Consider the following 11587-nt stretch of genomic DNA (forward strand, 5'->3'; position numbering starts at 1 on the left):
AAAACCGATCTAATAAAAAAAACTAGGCAACACATTATACATCAACACGTGAAGCAAAGAAAACCAATGGGGAGAGCCACCTATATAGAGAGTCTCCGAGGAACAAGAGACGTAAAGCGAATCAACATCAAGGATACAGAACGATCCAGAAAATTGGTTTCTAGACGTGAGGCAAGGGCGGCACTGCCTGAAAGCCCAACACACGTCAGCCTCTAAACAGACGGTGGCAGTACCGAATAACGTGGCGAGCTCCCAATCAACACAACGTACTCCATGTATAATAACATTGTGCGATGACCACACTATCCATGAAACACGTGGATGGACACGCAAGAAAAAAAAATCGCAGTCGAATCAATCACGGCGGCATACAGACGCACATGCAGCAGCCAGCCCATGAACCACGGGGCCATGCAGCTGGTCACAAGCAAAACAACAAGCAAAATCAAACACGCCGGCATGCAGCCCATGTGCGGGCCGATAGAATGTCCTCAGATCACAAACTAAATCGCTAGGTTCACCTCGACGTTTACACGCTTGTGTCCCTCACTAAAGCACGTGGCATGCTTCTATTGGCTGACTTTTCACTGATAAGAAAAAGTCAAAAAAAAACAGGGCCATGCAGCCTTGATCTATACCGAACGGAGCCTTGATCTATCTTGCAGAAGTTCCCTAATCACCATGCAATGCTCTCTCCATGTTGCTAAAGGGATCACATGAGCCATAAATGTTTGATATGACAACAGCACAATCAGATTCAACTATGATCTCTTCATTACCCATATCAAGAGCAGCCTTCGGACCAATGGCACGCACAAAGCTTCAGCCTCTTCAAGACTAGCACAGACATGGAGTATAATATATCCATCAGTAGCTTCACCCGTATTGGCCACAAACACAACATCCGTGTTAACTTTGAACCATACATCAGGTGATTTAATCCATCTAGATTTTCCACTTGACCTAGTCCGAATTTGTTCAGCACTGACATTTGGCACTTCAGAGGATCAGTAGCATGAACCGGCTTCTTTCCCTTATCATCAATAGTGAGGCATTCACCTGAAAAAGCCACAATGTAAGAACGATAATGCTACACTTACGGACCGCTGCTACGGACCAAGCGATACGCGCTGATGTGGAAACGTCCACGTCATCCCCACAGCCCACCCCTCTCGAGCAGAAAACAGCAGAAAAATTACTCACGCACAACAGCCAGACCGTCCGCCTTCTTCTACCTCGAAAGAAAAGAACAGCCTGCCGCCTCCTCGTTTTCCAGACGGGCCGCTCGGATTCCCTCGCTCCACATTGAACAGATGGCCGCTGGGATTCTAGGTCAGGCGGCATCGTTGTCGCAGCAGGTCGTAGCCTAAACTGCTGTCGTGGCAGCCGGTCACCGTCGAAGCTTGAGGACTGAAGGAGGTGAGGTTCTTGCCCCAACATTGTTCAATCTTTGCATCTTCCATCTAACTTTTCTCGATCAGATTACGATTGATTTTTTTCGTTTCAACAGCTGCTGTCGTCGCAGCTGCTCACCGTCAAAGCTTCGACAACGTGGATGACGCTGGGGGTGGAGCTCTTGTGTGCCTGGGCGAGCTCGGGGACTAGAGGAGGTGAGTGTTTTGCCCCAATATTTTGTTATGTTTAATATCTGCACCTTTTATCTAGCTTTTCTTGACCGTGCGGTCGATGTTACTGTATGTTGATCGATTCTTATATTCCTTTCTTCTCTCTGAATCTACATGCCTCTGAATCTACAAGCTTCTGAATCTACATGCCTCTGAATCTGCATGCCTCTGAATCTACATGTCTCTGAATCTACAATATGTTACCATCCCCTATCAGTTTAGTTATATTGCCTTTGAACAATAATAATGTTTAAAGTTTTCTTGATTTATAGAAATGGATGATGGAACTGGTGGTGTTCAAGAATCAAGTGACATGTCGATTTCAAGCGATGATGACACCAATAAGCAACGGAATGAAAGCAATGTGGAACTTGAACATGACCTTGGTGAAGCTCAACCAGATGCCTTACTTGGAGACCCTAAATTGGGGATGACCTTTGATACTGAGAATGAGGTGCGAGAGTACTACAACAACTACGCTAAAGCAAAGGGCTTTGGTGTGACAAGAAGAAGCTCAAACAATGATGATAATGGACAGCTGAAGTATCTTACACTTTCGTGCTCTCGGTATGGTAAGACTCAGTCCAGATCAAGAAATATGTTGAAACCAAATCCAACAACCGGGTTAGGATGTAAAGCTAAAATCAATATTATCCGTGGTCCTGATGGGAAGTTTCATCTTTCAACTATCATTTTAGATCATAATCATACATTAAGTCCACACAAGTCTCGGTTATTCAGATGCAACCAAAAGTTAGACTTCCATGTGAAGCGAAGGCTTGAGCTGAATGACCGGGCTGGAATTCGAGTAAACAAGAATTTCAATTCTTTTGTTGTGGAAGCAAATGGTCATGAGAACCTAACTTTTGGTGAGAAGAATGCTCGCAATTTTCTAGAGAAAACAAGAAGGTTGAAACTTGGCAGAGGTGATGCTGAAGCGGTTCGTGATTATTTTGTCAAGATGCAATCCGACAACCCAAATTTTTTCAGTGTCATGGACCTTGATGATGAATCTCGACTAAGGAATGTCTTTTGGGCTGATGCAAGAAGTAGAGCAGTGTATGACTCTTTTCATGATGTCGTTAGTTTTGACACAACATATTTGACGAACAAATATGATATGCCTTTTGCTTGTTTTGTCGGAGTGAATCATCATGGACAATCAGTTTTTCTTGGATGTGCTCTATTATCAAATGAAGATACCGAAACATTTGTTTGGTTATTTCAAGCATGGCTCACATGTATGTCAAATCTCCATCCAAAAGCTATTGTAACCGATCAAGCAAAAGCAATTCAGAATGGTGTGGAAAGAGTTTTTCCAGAATCTCGATATAGATGGTGTTTGTGGCATATAATGAAGAAGATACCCGAGAAGTTTGGTGGATATGATGAGTATGATCACATTAAGGCTGCTATTGGCAAGGCAGTTTATGATTCATTAACAATTACAGAGTTTGAAGTTGCTTGGATGCATATGCTTGAGAAGTATGATCTTGGTGATAACGAATGGCTTAAAGGGCTTTACCGCCATAGGCACCGATGGGTTCCAGTATTTGTGAAAGATGCCTTTTGGGCAGGTATGTCTACTACACAACGTAGTGAGAGTATGAATGCCTTCTTCGATGGGTATGTTAATGCAAAAACTACATTGAAGCATTTTGTTAGCCAATATGAGAATGCTCTTCGTGATAAAGTTGAGAAGGAGAATATTGCTGATTTCAACTCTTTCAATTCAACCATACCTTGCATCACACACTTTGATATCGAGAAGCAATTTCAATCAATCTATACAAATTCGAAGTTCAAAGAATTTCAAGAAGAGCTAACACACAAGATGTATTGTGATCGGAAGTTAATATAAAAAAAAAGGGCAATGGAAACATATGAAATAACTGAGGATGTGCTGATTGACAAAGAAAAATGGTGGAGAAAAGATATTGTGTACCATGTACAATTCAGTGAGGAAGAGTTTGAAGTTAAGTGTCCATGTCGCCACTTTGAGTTCAGGGGGATTCTCTGTAGGCATGTGTTATGTGTGCTCACTCACAAGAAAATCAAGGAGGTTCCTCCACAATACATTCTTGATTGGTGGAGAAAAAATGTGAAAAGAAAACATAACTTCATCAGATGCACATATGGCGGCATGGAAGATACTCCTGTTGCAAATCGTTTTGATAGATTGTGCAACAGTTTCTACCCAGTTGCAGAGATAGGCGCCATGTCAGATGATTCATGCAATTCATTGATTGAAGATCTCTGCACCTTGAAAATTAAGTACTCTAGCAACTCAAGTTCTGAAAATAATAAGGATCAGGTTAGTGCACCAAAAGATCAATTGCAGGAAGAGGCGCCTTCTGATGGGAAGACAACAAGTAAAACTATACTAAGTCCAATAGCTGTTAGATGTGTTGGACGTCCTCCTTCATTGAGAAAAAAATCCAAGGTTGATAAGCTTATTCGTCAAGCAAATGAAAAGAAGAAGAAAGCTGAACTAAGGGAGAAGAAAAAGGCTGCACAAGAAGAGAAGAAGGCTGCACAAAAGGAAGCTGAACAAAAGGTATTCTCCCTATATTATGTTTTTATTCTGTGAAAATAATAACCCAAACTCGTGCGTGTTTTCTTACTAAGTATTTATTTCAAGCTCGCTCCATGAATTTGAAAAAGAAAATGTCCAATAAAAAAAGGAAATCATCACAGGATGATATTCTAGAACAAGATGTTGTGGAACAAGATGGCCAAACTTGTAGTAGCATGGCTGAGGTATGCTTATTTCTCACATTTTTATTTCTAGTAAACTCTTAAACATCCATGTAATTTTATCATTTTCTTTGGAGCAGAAATCATTTGACTTGGGCATTACCAATGGCAACATAAATCCACCCCAAGGATCAACTACAGTATCACTTGGAGGTTCATCGACAATGGTTATGCCCCAAATTCTCGGAGAATATACAAGTATGCTGTTTCAAGTTCAGCAAGGATCGACTGTAGTGCCTAATTCTGCAGCATTACACTTCGATGAAAATTAAGGGCTCGACGATATGATGGACCAGAGTTTGGACATGATTTACGTAGTTTGAAGATGTTGGATGCAATATTTTGTATGAACTTGTCAACTTTAATGTAATACCTGATACCTGATAGGCACCAGGGCACTAGAAAAGTAGACGGATTTATGTTTTGTCATCTTGTTTCGGCCCAAGGGACTTGAATTTGTCTCTGTTATATGGTTCAAGTATTAGTTGATTCCACTTTCAGTTCCAGTTCAAATGATTAGGTGATTCTTTCATGTCGATCCTAGCAGAAACATCAGCAGCAAATACTCTTTCAGTCTCAATAACACAATGACAGAATGTAAGAGGCAAGAATATGATGAAACCCACTTTTGTATTGATCTCAGCCAAGTACATGAGTGCACGAACGTGCTAGTCAGTCGTGGCTAACTAAATCCCTGAATAGGGAGATATGTTTACAGTGTACAACATCACGGAACAACAACAATATATAGGGATGTTTCCAACAGACATATTTCTTACTGAACTGCCTTGATTTTGTGCCCTTTCTGCATCAGCTGCTGGTGATGCTTACAGCTTTTGGATAATTCTGCTGGATCCTGAAAATGTTCACAGGGAGGGCACTAGCTGATGGTATGTTCAGAGAAGGATTGAGTCTGCACTTGTTTGCAGAGATGACATGTCCTGACAAGATATACACAGGCAACCATATGATAGTGTTGATGATGCAAGATTGAACAATATATTGGCTTGTTTAGCTTCTGTTATCAGAATTTGCATCTTGTGTGGTACTGTTTCATCACACATCTAACACAACTCTGAATCTGTCAAGCAAAAAGTAACATCATCAGACAACCAAGGGACATGGGCAATTTCACACAACATGCAGGATATTTGCGATTTTAGTTGCTCGACATGACAACAATGGAGGACCTCGCCGTGGCACAATCCGGCCAAGAGTTCGCGCCGCCGCAGCCGACGACCAATAGCTCGCGCCGCCGTCGCCGGAGACCAAAGATCTCGCGCCGCAGCCGCCGGAGACCAAGAGCTCGTGAGCGCCGCCCGCGTACGACTGAGCGCGCTGACCCTCGCCATGTCACGCTGCCGCTAATCTTGGGGAACATCCTCTCCGCCGCCAGCAATCGGCCGTCGCCGTCGCGTCGCCCGGGAGAGAAAGGGGATGAGCGGACGGTCTGGCTGTTGTGCGCGAGTAATTTTTCTGCTGTTTTCTGTTCGAGGGGGGTGGGCTGTGGGATGACGTGGACGTTTCCACATCAGCGCGTATCGCTTGGTCCGTAGCAGCGGCCCGTAAGTGTAGCATTATCGATGTAAGAATCCATGATGGAGCATTTTCCTTGGTCGTGGACCACATCATTTTGTAGGAACCAACCATGCCAGAAGTCTAGGCCAAGCCATGCTACTTCGATTTGATTTTGGAGAGTTTTCCTTGGTCGTGCACCACATCGTTTCGTAGAGAACCAACTGTGCCAAAAGAGTAAAAGGACCAAGCCACGCTACTTCGGTTTGATCTCGGCGAGGAGGATCAGAGGCAGTCAGAACTATGTATTTGAAAACACTTTCCTCCGAAAGATCCCCACCCCTCGCATCTGATCTCACAAAGTCACAAGGCCCAGGCCTTTGTACATTTAGCCACAGCAGAAAACTATTCTCATCCGCCATACCACATATATCTCTTTCCAAATTCCTTTTCCATTTGTTCTGCTTTGTAGCGAGATTATCAGAGGCTAGGGATTTAACATTCCACACCAAGTTCCACGTATTCCTGTCGCCCTTCCAAACAATACTACTTCCGGTCTGATTTCATCGGACTGCTTCAAATTACTATGCCAGCTTGTACGTACTTCAGACAAAGAAGTGCCTGGATGATTCGTAGTGCCAAGCCGGCACATCCTCCTTCCGTTTGGGTAGTTTTATCTTCAAAATCTCCTCCGCATCATTTGGCCAGAACATCTCCCGCACCAAAGTCCCGTTCCATTCCTTACTCTCACCTAAAAAAAGATCACAAACTCTGCTAGTCCGAGACCGTTTCCTGCTACTTCCTCCGTCCGGAAATACTTGTCATCAAAATGGATAAAAAGGGACATTTTGATGACAAGTATTTCCGGACGGAGGGAGTACTAAATAAATATACGTCTAGATACATCCCTTTTTATCCATTTTGATGACAAGTGTTTTCAGACGGAGGGGTACTAAATAAATGTAAATAAACACATAAACTAGGCAGGGGGAGACCACAATGCTAAATGTAAAAAAATAAACATAGTAGGACAAAAATATGTTACATTTACTTTAAAAGAAAAAGGGATGCCATCCTGTCACGAGGATAATCCACATTCATCACCCACACGCTTTGATTAAACCAAAGTTGAGTACATTCCAGCGATTAACAACGAGACCCCCGACAAATACCACCACCCTTTAATTAAGCAGCTAATCATATAGGCCCTCCTGCTCCCAGCCGTCCACGAGGAAATCTACCATTTCCTGCCATTGGAAAACCAAAAAGATAAGTAAAGACAAATGTGAAGAGTAACATGCTATGAGGTTTGCAGGAGATCTTACACCAAGAGGGATCGGCTGTGCAAATGTCTTGGTGCTTCCTAGCAGGCTCTCATATGTAGCATTCCAACTACAGTCAACAGGCATATGCATGACAAAGGGACCAGCGCCAATCTCAAACAGTTGTTGCAAAAAAGACACCACCAGGAACTAAAACTAATGTCTAATACTTCAAAGTTTACATGAGATTCCAGAAAAGGTGTTACACAAGATTCTGCACTCTTGGAAATCACTAGTCAAAACCAACAGACTGATGATACATATAATATATCCTCGAATCAAAGTGCGCCACAAATTATGATAGCCGGTCAGGAGGATGCCAGAAATTGAGTACACAACTTCAAGCAGGTAAGGTATTTAATGCTATGATAGACTAGTAGACTGTTTTGGTTATTGCAAAATCTTCCGAATATTCAAGATCTTTTAGGCTCCATTAGAACAAATGAAATGCATGAAAGTTACCCTATTTTTGGCTCCCGGGTCTTTTGACGCTGAGAATTAAACCTTCTGTTTCCAACCCACTGCTGTCTAGTCTGATTCCAGAGTAGAAGGCCTACAGAATTAGAAAAAATATATTGTCGGTTAAGCTAGAGTTTTGGCTGGCTGAGTAGCCACTGTCAGCAATTTCAAGATCATAAAGCACAGCTAACAACAGCAATTAGTCATAAATAGAGTAACATCACTACAAAGTCAGCACAACTACTGCGTATAGCCATATAAGATTATCATTTGTGAACACATCGTGACATAGTGTGTCAAGGAAATAATAGTCCTTGTTTGATGATCAAGATGAACAATACAAAGAGAGTGCTTTTGTTACTCCATTTATGTATTGCTTGCTAAGAGATTTTTGCATACTCTGGGAACCTCTTTTCCTTCAATCATGTTGCGGTTGGATATTTCAGTTAATTCAGAGGACCTGTTGATGCTGCACATGTTACATATGTGAAGCTGTGTTTCTTGTTGTCCTTTTCGTTCTACCATCGCCTTTTCTCATGTTTTATATCTTTTGACGCTGATTTTATATATTGATTTGTTCAGGCAGGGGATCAAGGTTTTCTCAATTCATATTATATTCATTTTGCCAATTCCCGTATTTATGATGCAATAAAACCTTTAACGCCTTAGCATCACCAACACCTTCCCACATGGTATAATGTTGATGCCGGTCTTTACATGCTTGCCAGTAAGGTCCACATTCACGCACAGATCATGTGTTTTTGTGGCATTCTCTGATACTGACGGTTTTGTTACTATCAGATAATTGATTGTTCTAGAAAAACAACAGCATAGCATCAGGATCCCTGAATAAAGTATACTCAACCCAGCATTTAAGTTTACTAGAAGGGTTGGGCGCGCTTCGCTGCACCATTGTTGTTGTTGGGATTTCATATAAAGATAAAAGTTGGTTTGTCGCGTGGGGAAGATGATGAAGTGTTTTCTTTTATAATGCAGTGTTTTAGTGAGCTTTCTTGGCGGTGTGGTTGTATGTTATCTGCTAATCAACCAATACTTATGTGGGAAAGTTTCTTGCGTTGGTGGCCGCTTGTACTATACGCATGTATTATATTAGTGTTATAGTTCAGATGTTGGCGCTTCTTTTTTTGAGATGGTGAGAGGCTGCACGGGACTGATGTGTTTTTACAGGCTGGTTGCTACCAATTAATTTGAGAAATAGTGGAGCCAATCAAAATCGTGAATCAAATTCAAAATTAAATACCTGAATTGAATGAAAGAGCTCATTGAGAAATAGTTGACACAGTCAAAACATGAACTAAATCCAAAATTGAACACCTCAATTTAATAGGAGAGCTCCAAAATTAGGGAGCATAGTGTATTAGATGATTATCTTCTGATGGTAACAAAGAAACAAAACAAATCTTTATAATTTTATTAATAATCTAGCTGGCATAATTATTTATTACTAGCTATAAGCCATAACCTAACTGAAGGTATATGGAAGTGAGAGGGCCATGCATTGTGGAAGGTTCGATTTTTTTTACCTTGATTTACAAACTCATTTGGGTTGCTGCTACTTCCAGCTCCATGCTGCTCACTAGATTGTGCTGCTGTGCTGATGGAAGACATGCTACGCTGCGACTGCAAGGCACTGTTCTCCATTTCACGTGGACTTGTACTCCAAAAATCTTCAGACAAACTACGATGTTTTATCGAGCGCCCTTGAATCCTTAAACCTTTAGAAGGCTCATCAACAGCTGTTATAGGAGTAGACTTCGCACATCCAAAACAATTTCTGCTCTGTTGCAAACCAGGATTGACCAATAAATGATTAGAACCAAGTATTTGAGAGAAGTTGCAAAAAAAAAAGAAACAAGAAAATGCTTGTGTAAAACCTATTGTGAGATCACTTCCACTCCAAGCTTATAATAAGGTTTTACAGCAGTTGCCTGGTTTTCCATTGTGATTACATGAAACATGTCCACAATTAAGGCAAGGTAGTATGCATTAAACAGAACATTAATACAAAATCTAACTTGTGTGTCAATCATTTAAATAGTATCTACAGAATATGTGTTCATTTAAAACATTTGAAACTTCTCTCATTTGATATCGAATCAGTTATGATTCTATGCACATTTAAAACTGGATTAAGAATAAGTGCTCATTCGGACTTGATACTCGGTGTGGTGAAAAAGACGCTACACTAGATCTGCACATACTTACTGACAATATCCAAAAATGTCTTGTTTTTGGAATTCAGTAATTAACGAAGGTTATCATATTGATATTTGAGCGCATGGCAAACATCAGCAACTCTGGTGCATTCCCGTAAAATTTGGAAAGTTGTTAGCTAGATATGTTGAAGTTGAATCTATGTTTTTTGCAAAGGAAAAATATATACTACTCCCTCTGTACCGAAATACATGTCGTTGGAGTAGCTGAACTTTAGCTACTCCAACGACATGTATTTCGGTAGAGGGAGTACATGATAATACTCAGCAGTATACTCACATTCTTAAGCTTAAGTTTACTCAGAAATATCAGCCAATCTAAGCAACTAGTTACAGGACTGATAATTTGTCTTTTCTAGTTCCGCAAGCAAATACAAAATTCAATATCACTGGACCAAGCAAAACATCGATTTATGTTTCGCTGTTCCGTGCAAGCAGATTTATGCTAAACCTCCCTAGAAAGCCACTGTCTGGAAGCTTCAGGGGCAGGAAAGAACAAGGAGCTACAAGGAATCTAACAGCAGACCAAAAGTATCAGTCTATAAACAGACTTGCTGGAAAACCACCGAACATTCCTTGGGTAGGTAATGACCACGAACAAGAAGACATGGTACCATATCAAGCAATCATTCAGGTCGAGTTCAAACAGCTGACCCCTCCCGGTAACCAATTATTTCTGACCAACAGGAGCTTATCAGGTAAGTGAATACAGAGACCTTAAATGCATGTCTAAAACCTATCTAATAACAGAGATCATTGCAGATTGGCACCACTATCATGAACAAATTTCATCATATGAACCGCAGCAACCGACCGCCTACACGCCAAAAAAAAAAATCACCTTGGTCTCATAGCGGTAGACTAAACTCTGAGAAACTACCGAGAATCACAAAATCATCCAAACCAAACGGGAGCACCGATCCACTTCCCGCGCGATACGATACAGGTCTCCTCTAATAACCTGAGACGGAGCAATCGCGCGGCAGCAGAGCGCCCAGCGGGCATGAACAAGGCGAGCGAGAGATGGAGCGAGGTGGATAGGCAGGGAGTCGTACCCCACGCAGGCGACGAGGCGGCGCACCCACGAGGAGAGCGACCCGCAGCCTAGCAGCATAGCATCCGGCTCGCCGTCGAAGGAGGCGCACGCACGGTCCCCAGCCCCGCCGCCGCCGCCGCAAACCCTAACCCTAGAACCACCCGCCCGTCCGGGGGATCCGCTACCTCGCCTGGGTTCCCTCGCTCGCACGCACGCACGCACGCACCGTTGCTCTCAGGCGCTGCTATTTTTTTCTCTCTCCTTGGAATTGGAATTTCGATCGAGGGGAGGAGGTCGGGGGATTAGGACATTATTAGGTGGCGGCTTTCTTCTCCCTTATCTGCTTTTGGGTCTGTGCGCGGAGTGGGGGAGAATCATTGCAGTTGGTTGGCGTTGCTGGGCTAGCTTTTTTCTTCTTTTTTCTTTGGAGCTACGTTGCGTTGCTAGGCTAGCTAGGCGCCCGGCAGGGGAAGATCCCGCGTGCGCGTGGCCAGATTGCTCCGCGTGTGCAGGGCGGGGGGAAAGTGGTAGCGCCCGTGCGAGGGTGCCAGGTGGGGCCTTCCCGGGGATTCGTTGGAACCCGGATCAGCTGAGACTACCCATAGTGGGAATAATATAGATAGTAACATCACACATATC

At 42.6% G+C, this 11587-nt stretch overlaps 1 protein-coding gene and 1 pseudogene across 2 annotated transcripts; one reads left to right on the forward strand and one right to left on the reverse strand.

Moving 5' to 3' along the window:
* The first annotated feature begins 1041 nt into the window (after positions 1-1041).
* LOC125547208 lies at positions 1042-5270 on the forward strand (annotated as a pseudogene).
* A 1607-nt stretch (positions 5271-6877) lies between these two features.
* LOC125545989 lies at positions 6878-11413 on the reverse strand. Of its 2 annotated transcripts, none has more exons than XM_048710060.1 (5): positions 10968-11413; positions 9223-9473; positions 7682-7772; positions 7223-7289; positions 6878-7144 (listed from the first exon to the last, which is right to left on the reverse strand). In XM_048710060.1, the coding sequence occupies exons 1-5, from the start codon at positions 11024-11026 to the stop codon at positions 7091-7093; spliced, it is 522 nt and encodes a 173-aa protein (XP_048566017.1). In that variant the 5' UTR covers positions 11027-11413; the 3' UTR covers positions 6878-7090. The 2 variants fall into 2 exon arrangements, with proteins under 2 accessions (XP_048566017.1, XP_048566018.1); XM_048710061.1 differs by having other exon boundaries at positions 9223-9478; positions 10968-11390.
* Positions 11414-11587: the final 174 nt, after the last annotated feature.

Source organism: Triticum urartu, chromosome 3 (assembly GCF_003073215.2).
Source record: "Triticum urartu cultivar G1812 chromosome 3, Tu2.1, whole genome shotgun sequence".
Taxonomy (NCBI): domain Eukaryota; kingdom Viridiplantae; phylum Streptophyta; class Magnoliopsida; order Poales; family Poaceae; genus Triticum; species Triticum urartu.

Bases quoted from the DNA above. Each gene is read 5' to 3' on its own strand.
- LOC125545989 (XM_048710060.1), bottom strand. From the start codon at position 11,026: ATGCTGCTAGGCTGCGGGTCGCTCTCCTCGTGGGTGCGCCGCCTCGTC. The intron at 9,474-10,967 runs GTACGACTCCCT...GCAACAGAGCAG, and splicing joins CGCCTCGTCGCCTGCGTGGG to AAATTGTTTTGGATGTGCGA. The intron at 7,145-7,222 runs GTAAGATCTCCT...TTCCAATGGCAG, and splicing joins CACAGCCGATCCCTCTTGGT to GAAATGGTAGATTTCCTCGT.